This window comes from Sinohyriopsis cumingii, chromosome 3 (assembly GCF_028554795.1).
Source record: "Sinohyriopsis cumingii isolate HCF-2022 chromosome 3, ASM2855479v2, whole genome shotgun sequence".
In the NCBI taxonomy this organism is placed as follows: domain Eukaryota; kingdom Metazoa; phylum Mollusca; class Bivalvia; order Unionida; family Unionidae; genus Sinohyriopsis; species Sinohyriopsis cumingii.
Genome location: NC_142963.1, coordinates 87,904,243 through 87,921,663, shown reverse-complemented (window position 1 = coordinate 87,921,663; position 17,421 = coordinate 87,904,243). Strand labels below are relative to the sequence as shown.

General features: G+C 38.8%; 1 protein-coding gene across 1 annotated transcript in view; it reads right to left on the bottom strand.

The window, feature by feature from the left end:
- LOC149803253 (DNA-directed primase/polymerase protein-like) overlaps positions 1–17,421 on the bottom strand; it is a 65,617-nt gene that overhangs the window by 38,302 nt on the left and 9,894 nt on the right. The window contains exons 4-5 of the mRNA XM_089953907.1: positions 16,122–16,168; positions 1,907–1,998 (exon numbers count right to left, since the gene is read on the bottom strand). Of these exons, the coding sequence (XP_089810033.1) occupies positions 1,907–1,998; positions 16,122–16,168 (139 nt within the window). The remainder of the gene's footprint in view (positions 1–1,906; positions 1,999–16,121; positions 16,169–17,421) is intronic.

Genomic DNA, 17,421 nt, shown 5'->3' with positions numbered 1-17,421 from the left:
AGTTAAAAGGATTAAGAATCTTCAATGAAACGAAGCTATCTAAACACTTTCTTCAATATTAATATATTTTTATTTGTTTCATTAAAGGATACTTCCACATAACCCAATTTTGGTATTCCCATCTTCCATTGCTTTCCAAAGTATATTAGAGCTATCCCCATGCTGATTGTGCTAGCTAAAAAAGATCCTGGATTGCACTTGATTTTTAAATGAATTACATGCAGACTCCCAAGATTAACACACAAAAATATTAAGTGAATTTTTTAGAAGAAAATACTGTACAAAATGGTTGTACGGCCGTACACTGACGAAAATAAAAAAAAATAATAAAAAAATTACAGGCAACCCGTGCAAGTTGACAGGTATGTATTCCATAGTAGTTATCCAGTTGAAGCAAAGTTAGAAGGACAGTCAGTCAGGGGCCATAATTCCTCTAAACAATAATCTGGAGCACTTGCAATTAAACTCATTCAAGTTCTCAGCAATATAAAGCTGCATCCCAAATTTGGTTCATAGCTTAAGAAAGTTATGCTGTGGAAACCAAAGCCAGGAGGATGAACAATTAAGGATCATAACTCCTGGAAATAATGTAGTGGAATACTGGAAATCAGTCAAGGTGAAATGCTGCATTTTATAGTTCTCTTTGCTGGTCATCTGGTCTCAACAACCATTCTTATTCTTCCCCAAAGCTTTTCATCTACAAGTCACACTAAACATTCACAGATTTCTGCAATTGATGGCCTGTGTGTCCAATTACTAGGGTTTCTTACTGCTTTAAGCTGTCACTACAGTGTATCAACCATGTTTGCACAGAAAGTATGTTATGTAAAGACATGTCATGCATGCAGACTAATGTGTAGACATGTCTTACATTACTTGCATTTTGTATACTTGAAGTCAAAATTCACACACACACACACACACACACACACACACATATATATATATATATATATATATATATATATATATATATATATATATATATATTAAAAAGCATACTAAATGAAAAACAGAAACCTGACAAATTCAATGAATAAAGCCAATTTCCACCAGAATTTCTGAAAAATAAATTTCTAGCGATTTCTTTGAACAGGAAATAGGAAAATTTCCCCAAAAATAAAATTAAAAAACATCTGAAAACCTTAAGAGAGACCGAAGACTTATTTTAGCTATTTTTGAACAATAATAATAATAATAACAACAACATTATGTTTTTGGAGTACAGTAATTGTTGAACAAAAGTATTTGGTTGAGGAAGTACCTGAGAAAACCCCTGTTATAACCACCAACCAATGGGAAGTTATTGTCATGCTTTTCACATGCCCACACTGGTCAAGCCGAGACTCAAACCCATGCAGACTGAGGTGAGATGAAAATGATATGTAAAGATTAGTTCCTTAGACCACTTTAGGCCCCACTAACAGATCTAAACTGATTGCAAAATTGCCCTTCTGAATGTTATTTTGTTAACTTTGTACACATTTTGAGTGATTTTTGCAAATAATTTTCCCCATGGTAAGAATGATTTTGTTAGAGGGGTGAGACACTTGAATAATAGATCCATATGATTTATCTAACAGCAGGTTATATTCATCAACATCAAGGAACTGTTATAATTCTAGTGCTGTGTGAGCTATGACTTGGCAATCAGCACTTAACAAATAGTCTCCATGCTACAGAGAGCAATGAGTATCACATGGCAAAGTTATCTTTTTGTGTCTTTGTCAGTCCATGCAAAACAATTAAGATTACAGTTCCTACTTGAAGACTTTTATAAGGAAGTCACATTGTTAAGAATATCTAAGAATCCATAAAGCCCATGTCAAAAATGAACCAGGCTGTCTGAGAATCTATACAGCATACGTAACCAAGGCAAACTCAAGCTACAACTGATTTGTTTTACCTTAATTAGGATTTCTACCATTCTAGTGCCATCTCTTTCCAGATTATTTTCTTTAAAAAACTCCAAATCAAAGTAGAGCTTGCAAACAGACCCTTAAAATAAAAAGGAAAAATATTTTACACATACGTACTTATGCAGAGAGATAGTGAAAAATGCACAATGAAACTGAACATGACATTTTAATGTGTGTGTGTGTGTGTGTGATTTGGATTTTTAATGTAGCTTTAACAATTTTTCAGTCATATCGCTACAATGTCTGCAGTGTGGCAGTCTATAGTGATATCTAGCAATGGGCATCATGCTGACCAGTCCTAACAATTACCTCTTTATGCTGAGTGTCAAGCGAGACAGCTGTTAGCACCATCTGTCTAAGTCTTTGGTATGACTTACCTGGGGTTCGAACCAATGACCTCCCTTATCTGAGGTGGACACTCTAACCACTAGTCCACCAGAGCAATCTGACATGTGAATGATTCACTCTCTCTAAGAAATAGGGTTACAAAATAATGCGAAATTCAATTAGCCATTCTCTTATACTGATAGAACAAATTTCATCATGTGATGTTTCAAGAAAGTAATCAGATCCATTCATAAATGTCAAATATTTCCCCACCATCCAGGTACTAACCAATGTTTACAATAATAAAACGAGTGATCTACAGAGGTTTCATTTATCAATTTTGATTCAGAGTTTATTCGCATTCAACAAATAGGGATCAATTTTTGTGGTATTTTTCAGCTAAAAAAACATGGGATCCATACTTGACTCAGCATTACAACCGGGTTCACGAGTTATCTGGGTGTGGGTTATCAAGGGAGTGTTGTATTTACAGGGTCCATGCTGGGAGGGGGAAGGAATATGGCAAAATAGTTACCATAGATTCCATCATTTCACCTAAAGAGACCCAAAAGGCAAAGTGAACTTTGCATTGAGTTTATGACTACCCCTACACCATTTTGTTTCTATACGATGCATTAATAATCAAAGTGATCTGCATGTCTATAGTGCACACTTAATTTCTAGCCATGATTGAAGGTTGTGAAGTTTTGCCTACTGGGCTTTTTTCATGATTGAATGTGGTAAACATGCTGTTTTAAGGACATTTGGGTTCAAGGCCTAACCTTCTTTATGAACTTAGAATGTTCTGTAAGCAAACTTGTTGAAAAGCTGATGGAATTTTCCATTAGAAATGACTCACATCTAGGGTAATCCAGAATAATCAATTAGGTCATAGGTGAAGTGGGTATATATATACAGCTGATTCAATAAACAAAATTAATTTCTGTTTCATTTAAGTCTTTGGGAATCTATAATCAAACTTTATAGTTGTGTTCAATTATAATTAAGGAGAATGACTTATTTAAATTATTCATTGGAATTACAAAGCGCTCATCGACTTTTTGGATTAAAACACTACTTGGGGATTAATGAGAGCTCACTCAAAGACATTCTAGATTACATTATGGTACATCAGGACATTCAAGATTATTGGAATTCATTATGAACATTCTATACTTTTGGACTTGTGAAGGACATTTATGATTATTTGGGACTTAACTGACAATACGTTGTCTTGAATTTTCACTTTGTAACTCAGAGAAATAAATTGTTCATTGAATTTTACTTAAATTGTCGGTTTCACTTCTTTGCTGTTACTTATTTTAAGCCCTAGAGTAATAACAAAAGAAAAACATTGAGTTTTGCATCTGATTTACCTTTAAAGAGGAACATAGAAAGATAGAAAAGTTTTATGTTCTGTGGTCAGTTTTGGTGCAAATTTGACATTTATAAATACCAGAAATGACTGCTATCTACTGAACTCCAATGGAAAATTCACTAAAGAACACTGAAAAAGTGAAAAATTTAATTTTTGTTGCCCAATCTGTCACAAATTATGACACAGTTGACATATCTATGTCCATTACAAATGAATCATTTTATTCAATAAATCATAATATAAACATATCAAGAGAGGATTTCTGCTAATAAAAATTTGCATATTTTCAGATGTAACCTATTTTAGAGCCTGCTATTTGTTATTCAAAAACTGTGGTGAGACAACATATGAAAAGTTTAAATAAACTTTAATATTTCATCATTATTTTAATAACTTGACATGAAAATATGTAAAAACATTAGTCTAAAGTGACTATTCGGACTTGAAACCACTTCTACCTATTTTTCTCAACCTTGCCTATTTTGGCTAGAAAGGAAATGATGTCAGGGTTCAGCTGGGACCCAGAAATATTACGATTAAATACACTTAACAAGCTTTTGAACAATCAAGATGGTTGCTTGCAAGGAAAGCAAATTTTTAGTAAATTATATTTCTCCAAGAATACTTACCCGATCACATTAACGTTAGGAATATAAGCCTGCTACCTCTCGAATCCAGCCCTACTAAAAGACGAAAATTCGTCTTTTCGGTCTATCTTATATAGACCAAAGGGCAATAACTCTTGCCCCTTACCTCCCCTTGCCACCGCCAGGTGTCGCTAGTTTTTTAAGCTGAGCGATATATATTATACGAGGATGCTCGCATAGCGGGGTGGTTGGGAGGGTTTTTAAGTAATGTGATTGGGTAAGTATTTTCGGAGAAACATAATTTACTAAAAATTTGCTTTCTCCTTCAAATACGTTCCCCGATCACATTAACATTAGGAGAATAAGCAATCGGAGGAGGGAATGCTGAGCATCCTACCTCCACCCCGGGTACCTTCTAGGGAATGATGGCTGGATTCCCCATTTGAACGATAACCCGTTCTCCTAATTTCATCAGCAACACAGCCTAGGGTCATGTGATATGTGACCCCTATATACGGTTAAGAAGATAGTTATTGAAATCTTCTTACCTAAGAAATTTCACTGGCAAATCCAGCAAAGCTGATAGGCTGTGCTGATTGTTTTAAATGGGTCTGGTGGTCATCTGGGCTGCTGACACCGGACCTACCAGATTCAAGGTTTGCCTCTGAGAAGCCAAATCTCTGAGATAAAACTGGAGAAGGCTGACTCTGCATGCCAGCCAACAGCCGAGATTGCTCTAATCTCATGAGCCGTAATCTTCATGAGGCGACTCTGATCTTGTGAGACCTCAGAGTACGCTGAGCGTATAACCCACTTCAGCCATGAAGCAAGGGCTTGAGGAGTGATATCCCGTTCACCAGCTTTGACCGGAAGAAAGAGGCGCTTACGTGTGTCCCGACACGCCTCTGTGCATTTTAAATAGTGCTTGAGTGCACGAACAGGATCTTGCATGGCTGCTGCTGTTGATTTATCTATGGAACAGAGCGAGCGAATGACAATTCTTTGATTGCCAATGGATGGTAACCTATTTTTGGCTACAAAGCCTGGCTGCGTCAGGAGGACCACCGAACCATCTGATCTGAACTGAAGAAAGTTCGGGTCACTGGAAAGGGCATGTAACTCGCTCACCCTGCATGCTGAAGCTAAGGCTATCAAGAAACATGTTTTGTATGACAGTAGCTTTAACGAAGTGTGGCCTAAAGGTTCAAATTTGTCTGAATTGAGCCATGTTAAAACCCAGGACAGATTCCATTTTGGAAACAGGGTGAGGGATTTTGGTTGATTGAAATCAAAATTGGCTAAAAGATCTGATAGATCTTTGTTATGCCCAGTATCACATCTACCATGATGGTGGAATGTGTCTGATATCATGGAGCGGTAGCCTTTGATACTAATTGGTGCCAACTGTTTCTCCTCGAAAAGCCAGAGAAAAAAAGTCGGCCAGTTGAGGGATTGAGACACTGAAAGGGACTATGTTATTGATATGGCACCAGTCCCTGAAAACACGCCACTTTCCCTCGTAAGCCTTCAGAGTGGAGGGCCTTCTTGCTCTTGAGATTCTCTCCACAATCGAAGGTTTAAATTGTTTGTCTCGCAAGGCTGCCTGGACAAGAGCCAAGCGTGAAGAAGAAGACGGTCCAGGCAGGGGTGGAACACCCGTGACCGCGGTTGTTTGAGAAGATTTGGGCTGGTTGGAATCTTCCTGGGTAGATCTATCGCTAGATCGAGTAGATCGGTAACCCAGGACTTGTTCCATCTGAGAGGGGCAATCAGAATCATCCGACAGTTCTGACCCCTTAACCTCTGGATTATTTTTGGTACCAAAACCGTGGGAGGGTAGGCGAATGCCCACAACCCCTCCCAGCTGATTGACAGAGCATCCACAGCCCAAGCCTCTGGGTCTGAAACCGGAGAGACAAAGGTGGGCAACTTGCGATTCCACCTTGTCGCAAAAAGATCGATCATCGGATGCCCCCAAAGTGTGCAAATCTGAAGAAAGACTGACTGATGGAGTGACCATTCCGTGTGAATGACTTGACCTTTCCTGGATAGATTGTCGGCCAAGACAATGAGTCTGCCGGGAATGTGTCTGATTTGTACGTTGATGTGGAGGTTGTCGCACCAACATAGAAACTGCCAGATCAGAATGCACAGGTCTGGTGATTTGGTGCCCCCTTGTTTGAGGAGGTAAGTCACCACCACAGAGTTGTCTGACATAATGAGGACAGTGTTTCCTGAGAGTTGATCCTTCCAGAAATGAAAGGCATTGATGACAGCTCTCATTTCTAAAAGGTTGATGTGGAGAGGCCTCTCCCCTGGTTCCCACGTGCCGCTGACTGTAGCGATGTCCGGCAACAGGTGGGCACCCCAACCGTAGGTACTGGTGTTGGTACATACCGTTATCTCCACTTGGGGCATCTCCAGAGGAATCCCCGTGGACAGCCAACCTGGGTTGTGCCACTGACTCAGGAATGATCGTGTCTCGGGCGTGATCATTATTGTTTGATTGAGAAGACTTGAAAAGGGGCGCCATTGTGCCAGTAACATCATTTGTAAGGGACGCATAAAAAGACGGCCAAACGGGATCAAGTCCGCCGCCGCATTGAATAATCCGAGGAGTTGCAAGAATTCTCTCGCTGAAATCCACGTCCTGTTGGAAACGGACTCAACAAATCGACGATCCGGATTACACGAGCGCGAGGAAGCCGCACCAGATTCAGATTCCTGTTGGAAATGGACTCAACGAGTTCGACGATCTGGATTACGCGAGCGTGAGGAAGCCATACCAGATTCAGATCGGTGAGAAACTCCATACCCAGATGGACAAAACGCTGAGATGGAGGGAGATCGGACTTTTTTCAGTTCACGAGAAAGCCTAGATGATCTAAAAGTGCTAAAAGATCGTTTCTGCCTTTGAGCAGAATAGAACTTACCATATGTTTCTGGAGGATGTCATCCAAGTACACTGCCGTCCCTGTAGATGAAGTCGAGCGGAACAGGGTGACGATGCAATCCATAACCTTGGTAAAAGCCCAAGGGCTGATGTTGAGGCCAAAGGGTAGGACCCGGAACTGATAAACCGCGTCCCGGTAAGTGAATCTGAGAAATTTCCATGACGCGGGGTGGATAGGGACGTGAAAATATGCGTCGGTCATATCTAGACTGACGGCATACTTGTCCCGCCGGATGGAAAGACGGATTGATCTCGCCGTTTCCATCTTGAATTTTGGTGGTAAAATGTATTGGTTGAGGTGACTCAGGTCAATGATCGGCCTCAACTTGCTGTTTGCCTTCTGGATAAGAAACAGCCTGGAATAAAAACCCCGGGTTTTCCACAATCTCCACTGCCCGTTTTTTCTATGAGCGACCGTATCTCCTGTTGTAGAAAGGTATCCTTCTCCCGATCGGATGGTACATCCGTGAAGAGGGGAGAGGAGGACAGGGGAGGGGGTTGGATAAATGAAATCCGAAGTCCCTCCGAAATGACCTGGATCAACCAATCGTTCTGAGGAAAAAAGGTGGTCCAGTGGTCCTGAAATTGCAGGAGGCGGCCGCCCACAGGTAGGCTGTCCGCGGGTGGTGGAGAGGGTATGTCAATTTTTAGAGTTAGGAGGCTTGAAGACGGAGAAACTTTGTTTCTTACCGCCTCTGTATGGTTGCCTCCTAGCTTGATTAGACTGTTGTCTCCTGGCACTGGATTGGGATCTATACTGCACATTTGATTATAAGGATCCCTTGTCCCTGGTCCGCCAATCATCCCTCCGCTGTGGCAGGGGCTGATTTTTTCTAAACGCCTGCGAGGGCTGGGCGGCGACTTGGAGGGGCAGTTCCTGAGCTGCCTGCTTCCGAACTTCTTCAATTTTTCCTCCAAAGAGTAAAGGCGACCCAAACGGAGTCATCCGTAAAGCCAGAGTATGATGGGGCTTAAGCGACGTGGACCGCAGACATGCGTTACGTCGTATCAGGTCTAAGTTGGCAGAAGCAGTCAACGCATTAGCCATGGAATGGTGAGCTGCCCCGTTAATAACTCTAGCAATCCGGGCCGTCACTTCCCAAGCGTGGTCATTGTCGGATTTTTCTGCGAGTCGGGAAAATGGCTAATGAAGCCAAGTCTAACATTGAAGACGTAGCGACTACGTTCTGGATTAGCTTTGATATGGCATGGAACACATTTTTGTCCACTGTGTAAAACAGTGGAGCGGACATGTGAACTGCTGCCATATTTTTGTCCAGGGCCGGAAGATTCGTACTGAAGGCGTCTGAATGAGTTTTGTACCAGCGACCCGAGAACGTCGCTGGTATTTGGCTTTCTGAAAAGAACGCCTTAGCATTCCCCGGATCACATATTCGTCCTGATAGACAATCGTTGATCTCCTTAATTTTTGCCAACTGGGGAAGGAGCCGGAAGGACGGCGTCTCTTCCTCCCCATCAAGATCTACAGACGCCTTAACTTTGTAGTCTTGAGTGGCGGTAGGAGGTGGAGGGCATTCTGAATTGCCAACACCCTATAAATTTCTTCCACTGCCGCCTTGAAGCCAAACTCAGTCCGTCCATGGTTGGATCTGTGTACGGCTGATTTGCAGGAGTTTCGTCACCCTCACTGTGTGCTGAGTCGTGTTCTGTAATAGCTTGCATTTCTGGATAGAGCATACCAGGTGGCATAGATGACACGATTCCGTCATCCTTAACACTGTCACTAACTCTCCCTTGTGGATAAGCCGTGAACATATGGATGGACGGCCCTGCCGGCTGGTTTGTCTGGCTTGTGGTCGGTCTGAATGTTGGCGACGGTCCTGCTATCACCGGTACTGGCTGCTCCAATGGCCTGGCTGGACGGACAGATTTCTCACTAAAATCTCTGCCAAAGTATTGGTATGTTGCCAGTGGTACAGGTTGACGGACGGATTTATCACTAAAATCCCCGTAAGTCATGTTTGGTCGGATCGTTTTACCAATAGGGTCCCCATGCTGGGACAGTTGGACGGCTGGTGACGTAGAGGTTGCATAAAGGAATGGATCTGATGGATCCGGTAAAAACCCCATAAGTCCTAACTTACAGGCCCGAAGGCCATGCTCAGACATGCGGGGGGACTTACGCCCACTGGGCAGCCTAAAATTGGGGGAACATTCCCCCAAAGAGTCAGAAAAAGCTGGGGAAGCGAGCGAGGGAAATAAGGGTAATATCTGGCCTGATGTCCAAAGCTGCGTCGTCTTTTCCTGGACCAAACGACGCCTCTGTTCAAAGTTGGACTGTTGTACTCTGTCAACATTATTTTCCTCCATTGCCGCTGATGTTACTGTGGCTGACGGTTGCAAACGACGAACTTTAGGTGGAGGGGGGACTCAAACGTCCCCCACAAGGCTCGCAATGGAGGCTGTCTTCGGATGTATACTGAGGACATCAATGCTATCTTTCTTCGACTTATTCTGTATATCCCTCCCTTTTGCTGCCTTCTGGACTACATCAGCCCACGTTTGCTCTGTCCACATATTACACCTGCTGCATGGTATAGATGATGTACACTTGGTACATACAATACAAGAGTCATGGTTGTCTTCTTTTGCTTTGAACTTTTTGCATTTCATGCATTTGGTTGACATTTCTACTGAAACGACACAAGAAAAGAAAACAAAGCACAAATTAGCAATTCAGCATGTTATTAATTCGCTAATACCACAACCGTTACTAACGGAGTAAGCGAAATTAGTCAGTGTCGCATTAACTCTAAATTACCAATACGAGTTCCGCGATAGCGTGTGTAACATGGTTTTCAGCAAACGAAATCCGTAAGGGCGACAAAGTCACTCAATTTTGAGAAAAATTGTTAAAATAATGTATACAACCTGTAGAAGAATGATTGTCCAATGCAATAAATCCAAATTTAACTTCGGATGGTCCAATTTAACGCTAAGATGGCTTGGATTGTTTGGAGGTATAATGTACGCGTTACCAGTACAAGTGAAGCTTAAAAACTAGCGACACCTGGCGGTGGCAAGGGGAGGTAAGGGGCAAGAGTTATTGCCCTTTGGTCTATATAAGATAGACCGAAAAGACGAATTTTCATCTTTTAGTAGGGCTGGATTCGAGAGGTAGCAGGCTTATATTCCTAACGTTAATGCGATCAGGGAATGTATTTGAAGGAGAAAAGGAATAATTTATGGTTCCAATCTGGTAAAATATGTAAATGGATACAAATGGAATGAGGAAAAAAGTTCTGGCAAGCAAGAGTTATTATGTTTTGATTAGTATATTTCTAAATAAATATTCTTGGCTGCTATGCCGCCCTAAGTAATATAGTAGAATCATCCCTGGTACATGTTCAAAAGGTTTAATATACACAATTCTGAGCCAGCTAGATCCTGATGCAATAGGGCCTATGGAACTGGGATTTTCTTTCATTAAAGATCAGTTTTATTTCTCCTAAAAAAAAATGAAAGACAGAATATGGTCTTTTTTCCCCTTGCAAATCTGAGCAAGAAAATTGTTTTCAAGCTTTTCAAAGAATATTAACCCATCTCTACCTGCCCCAAATCAAATGGTCTCTAAGATACGTGACTTTAGAAAATGTTCTACAGAAATCACATCAATAGCCATGTACAACACTGTTATGAAATATGTCCATTTCTCCTTGGGAAGGTGTCATTTATATTACACAAAGCCATCTGACTTGGAGATCCCTATATAATGGCCCTTGTTATTACCTAGCAATTAATATTATCACTTTGTTAATAAAGTAATATGTGAAATGCCTTGTGTAAGGACAAACCCTAGAAGGCTGACCATCTCTAATCGCCTAAGCACCTAAAATTCTCAGTGATGGTGGGGGGATGAGGTGCACATGCTAGACAGCAAGTTCAATCCTGCCTTGAATTCATGTGTTGCTGTGCTGTACAACCCCGCAAAAAAACAAATGCATGTCAAACCATGTATACAATTTTGACGCTGCAAATGAACTCTCCCCCAAAAAATCCTGTCAAATATTTTGATAATTTTATGCATGCTGTATCCAGTTTTAGTAAACTTATGTGCATCAGGTAGTTGTCTGTCTCTGGCAATTCTGCATACAAGTCTCTCTCTCTCTCAAAGTAATTTTCAGCTGTTTTCTAGCTGATAATGAAACTGAGTTTTTAATGTTCTTTATATGTGATGTCAGCAATTCTAATTATAGGTCTCTCTCTCTCAACGAATTTTAAGGATTTGGTAAATGGTATTTTTCAGTTGAATTATAGCTGATAATGAAATCAAGTTTTGTGATGTTGAGACAACACACACCCAGTTTTCATCTTTAATCCTTTCAGTTATTTATTCTCTCCTCCGTTATTCTTGTGGTTTAACTGTACATCATTTTGCAATCATGGTTAATCAAAAATAATGAAAATCACTTTTAGATATAAATTTGTGTCCAAAACTGAGCCTTTTTCAGTGACTGCATACTACCTACTCTTTCTCTCCCCCCTCCCTGCACCCATGTTATGAACTGAGCCTACCTTTAAGTTTCTTTTTCCTAAGAAAAGATATTTGTATAAACATATTAATATACATGTAAGCAAGAATATCTTCATAAACAATCAATGCATGTGCATCAGATATACATACTTGTGAAGAGAACCATTTTAACAATTTGATCATTTTCTTTTAAAACAAGTGCATGTGAAACTTATTAAATAATTATATGCATTGTTTAAGTGAGTTTTTGGTTAAAAAATGCATATGTAGGTAAAACATGAAAATAGATTTATATGAGTTCAGTAGCTGTGAATACACTGCCTCTTCTTCTCTCACAAAAGAATTTTATGATTTGATACAATGTTGTTTCATGTGATATTTAGCTGATAGTATTGATATTCTATAAAAATTTCCAATAATTTATAAACGCAATGATGTCGATAATTCAGTGTCTCACAATGCTCTCTCTCAATGAAACTCTTTAGCACATGCTTGCTCGGGTCATGAACAGTAAATCATGTCCAATTTATTGATACCATGTCTACCCCGTCAGATCTATGAGAAACCATGATGTGCACAGATATTCTCAAAACAGACGTGACAACTCCACCAGGACATGCAGGAAGCGGGTGGACAGGCTTTTTTTAACCTTCTCCACCCCCTCTGATTCCCTGGAGAAAAAAACAATTGAGCTGTACTGTAGTGTCATTCTGTCCATCCATCAAGTTTCAAATTTAGGTCAATATTCGTTCAAGGCATTTATGTTCCACAAACATATACAACCATGTCAACCATTGCTTTGTTATTTATAATGTTAATAATAAAATAGAAACATTCCAAACATGAAAGCAACTGAAGACAGATGATTGAAGTTCGTATTAAACGGCTGCTTTTATCTTGACCAGGTATGTTAACTTGCTCATTCAAATTAACCAGCTATTAACTGTATGTACAAGGTAAATCAATGAAATTCCTTGAAAATGTTTTATGACTTTCATACCTTAGATATTTAGCATGCTTCTGGCTTTGAAAAAAAACACATCATGAATGTAAACCATAATGATAATAAACTAGCTAATCAAAATAAGGGTTGGATTTTAAAAAATACTGTCCAAAATTGCAGATTAATACCTTGCTTACCTTTTTGGAAATGCATACATGCCAACCCCTGGCAAGGAAAAAGTGTAATCCAAGTGGACAAAAAGAGTAATCAAAGCAGAAAAAGAGTAATCCACATTTAACATGATCAAAATTCAATCAGCATAATGTTCAAAATGATTTATTTATCCCTCTGGACTTTTAATATCAATTATTGCTTCAAGTTTTCATATATAACACTTTGAGCTTTAAAAAGCAGCAGACTCTCATGTTGCATTTCAAAACACTTTGTACCAGCTGAGACTATAAAAAAATGTTTTCTCCAGTGGAATCTACTGTTAATTCTGGTAATGAAAGAAGAGCACTATGACTTCGCCTTATTGTTGTCAAAGTCTCTTACACAGACCAGAAACAACCTTTTGTCATTATCACTGCTCCTGTCTGTTGCAATTCTAAACGGCCCAATTTTCATGGCTTCTGTAATTTTAAGTGAAGTTTTTTCTGCTAAACACCTAACAATATTAGATGATTTTGTTCTTCATATGCATATTTTCTGCAATTTTGGAATCAGGAACTCGGTAGATAATGCATCTGCATTTATGAAACTCATGTCCACAATTTAGTTCTGCTGTCAATAAGAAATTACCTTAGTATTGGAGTTAGTAAAACATGCTAATTCAAGGTTTCTTTGTTTTATCACCATGACCAACATTAAAATCCTTTCCACGTAGCCTGCAAGGGGCGTGAAGCTGCCCTAGAATGGAATGCTGTATTGTGTAATTCATGTATTCATCTCTGAATCAGTTTCTCATCTTTCCTTATCCATCTGTGAAATTATTTTTAAAATATTTTTGCCCTAACACACGCATCAACTAGAAAAAAATCTGACTTAACTTTTAGTGCCAAATACCTACAGACTGGTTCTGTACCAAATATGAATTAGAACAAAGAATCTGAGAGCAAAGATTAAAAGTTAGAAAACCAGTTGGTTCCCTCCTAGCTAAGCCATACAGCTGCTACAAATAGAACATAATACTGTTACGAAAGTGCATGCAAGTCTTTGGACAAGCATACTCTTATGTCATAGTTACACAGAAGCCATCTGTTCGTGTGTGTCTGTGTGTGATTTGGATTTGTAATGTAGCTTTAACAATTTTTAAGCCATATCACTATGATGTCTGCAGTGTGACAGTTTATAGTGATGTCAAGCACTGTGGCATCATGCTGCAGACATGTAGTATGATGTCCCACCCAGTCACATTATCCTGACACCAGGCTGACCAGTCCTAACACGAACCTATTAATGCTGAGAGCCAAACGAGGCAGCTGTTAGTACCATTTTTGCAAGTCTTTGGTATGACTCAGCCAGGGATTGAACCAACGACCTGCCGCATCCGAGGCAGATGCTCTAACCATTAGGCCATCAGAGCAGTTGCCGTCTATTCTAGAATATGGTCTGTGGGATTAATGGGAAGTTAATAAAAATGAGAAAACAAATTATTAATTTTTTTGGGAGGGGGATATACCAAAAACGCATCATCCAAATACAGTTAAGTGTAAGGTGTAATTTAGTGGGGAAAAAGCAATAAAGAACACCAATGCTGAGTTGAAAGATATATCAAACATTGCTCTCATATAGTCTGATTTCTATCCACAGTAATAAAATCATATTTTAAAAATTATATTTTTTTTATACACAAAATGTAGGTGAGTGGTGGGGTTCGGATACAGGACAAAATGAGAGTGGAGAAACCAGACCCATCCATCCCTACTAAACATAGAAAAACCTTGAAATGATGATTTCTCAAAGAACTGTTTAACAGAATTTAACTAAATTTTACTGAAGCATACTGACAACAAATGGCTTCCTATTTTTCACAAGTGATGATGAGCTGTTAGACATGACCACCATTACTAAAGATAGATAAACCTCTCAAAACACGACATCAGTATTTGACCAAATCTGACAGAAACCATCCTAGTATAAAGACCTTTCACTATTAGACAAATGATGCTGGCATGCCATCAAAGATAAAATCAACAGCACAGGAAGAAAGGGGTAGGTACTCTAAGAGTCATTCATGGCCCATAATCAGATTCAGATGAAATTTTATAGACAATTATATCCCTCTCTCTTCCTTAAATATGTATTAGTGGGTGGGGGAGACTTGACCTAGCAAGATACATTTTTATCCTAAATAAAACCTGGCCAAACCGGGTACCCATCCATCACTGATTCTGTAATGGCTGTCAACTCTGTTAATAGATTAGAATAATTTGAAAAAATTTGAAGTCCCTAATGATGGTATGTTTTGTCCATTTTCATAAAAGTCCACTGAATAGTTAGAGAGATGTTCTCTGAAGGTTTATCTTGAATGGCAACCATATTTGACGGTAGATTTACATCATTTACACAAACCTGAAAACCCTTTATAATGTGATACTTTCTGCCAAATTCGGACAAATTATGTTTAGCGGTATTTCAGAATAAGTAAATAAAAGTTTTATTTATTTATTTGTAATTGTGGTCCTATTTCATTGCAGATTGGCATCATTTATACATGTCTGAAAGCCCCTCCATCTTCATTAGCCAAGGTTCTGATTTGTTAACCCTATCTACACCTTGGCAGATCATTCAGATATTTTGGTGCTTTGGGTCTGTGAATTTTATTTGATGTGGGGCCACCACATTCAATCAAAATCAAGTTGTTCAAATTTGAACACTGATCCTACAAGATTGAGATAAGTGGAGCATACAACTGGAATGGACTCATAAATAAGCAATTTTCCACTGCCAGTCCATGTTTGTACAAATACATCCATTCCCTCAAATACACATGTAATGGCTTCTCCCTGGTATAACCATACTTTCGTTGTTAAACTTACAAAGTATCCTTTTGAAGTCAACTGGCTCCATCATTTTCAGCAGACATACAACACACCACTGTTGCATCCTATTGGTTAGTTGACATTAAGTACTAAGGGAGACAACTCATGAAATCCAATAGCTCTGACTAGGACAAAGCTCTGAAATATCTGTACCATCCGCCAATATGTAGATAGCATTAACACATCTGAACCTCGGCTAGCAAAGATGAAAGCCCTTCAAGACATGATTTTTTTTTGGCCATATTTGGTCAAAATTTGTTATATGGTTTTTGATAAGATATTTAAAATATATATTTTTGATGAACAGACAATAACATGATTGATCCTGGGCCACACCAAAGCTCATGTGCTTATGGCAGGATGAGCTAATGAGAAAAAATATCGCATCAACAATTATAAAGGAAAAAACCCAAACTAATCCTTACTTATCATTCTGATATTGTGTACACAGAAAAGGACTTGTTTAGAAACTCACCTTCAGGAATAATCTCATAATGATGCCTTTTTCTCTCATCTAACTGGCTGAAAAGAATACACATGTTCATTTAAACACCTACTGAAGCAAAGTCAATGGCAGTATTACAAAAACACTGACAATAAAAACAGCTGAGCAAAACTGAACCCTTTATAATGCAGATAACTCCACAATGAATCTATTCTGCATGTGCAGACAATTACAGATGACACATTCAGCACTCAAAATAGGTAGTTGTACAATTTTGACTTGTACCCAGAAATTCCTTCACAGGTACACTAGATGCAGGAAAGGAAATTGCAGACTTTAAAATTAAATTTAAAACAAGATTTAAAAAGAGTAAAAAAAGCAATAAGTGTATTTTATGTGCCATGAAGTGTAAAATGCTTGAAGCATTTTTAAAACAATAAGCATTTCAACAGCAAAGATCATCTATTATTAGACTGTGTTTAAAAATGGCACTTAGGCATAAGTTAAAGTTGAAAAATGCATAGTAAACCAGTCTCTGACATTAAAATGTTGCTTGAATAACTGACTCATTCAGATAAGGGTTCAACATTGTCAAACAATTTTTGTGCAACCTTATAAAAAAATCTGGAAAAGTGGAGGGCTTTATTAATCTTACTAAGAAAAAGTAGTTTTCATGCCAATGTCAAAAACAAATCACCTAATGAAAACAGAGTGCAATGTCTCCAAACAAGACAGAGTACCTTTTAAAATTTTATTTACAGCTATGCAGTAAAAGCCTGCACAAATGTATCGAGTGCAGGTAAAATCTTTGTTGTGCACCCAATTATAATTCTACTTAAGCACCTTGGAGAAAAAACCTGAATTTCATCTATACTCAAGAGACATTTTCATTTTATTAATGCTAAGTAAGTACAGTCAGTAAAACCTGTCTTGAGAGACCACTGCTATGAGAGACCAGAATCACCATGCACTGATTTATGGATTATATAGTGTTAGGACCCGTTATGAGACACCACCTGTCTTGAGAGACAATTATTTTTTAGCAGAAGGAGTGGTCTTTCAAGACAGGTTCTACTGTACAAGGAAACATTGCTATAAAAAATTCATATCATAAATTCATATAACATGGTCAGGGTGTGGCTTCCAAATATGCATGAACCTATCCCAAATTACTTTTTAATTAGTGCAAAGTTTTGATTTGTTAATCTGTTGAGATGTGTGCATTATTGTATCAATCAACCAACAGTTGAAAATCAATATTTCTTTGAAACAATAAAAATTCTATCTGCAATGTTTTTCCCTAAATAAGTGGTATGAGATATTTCTAAGT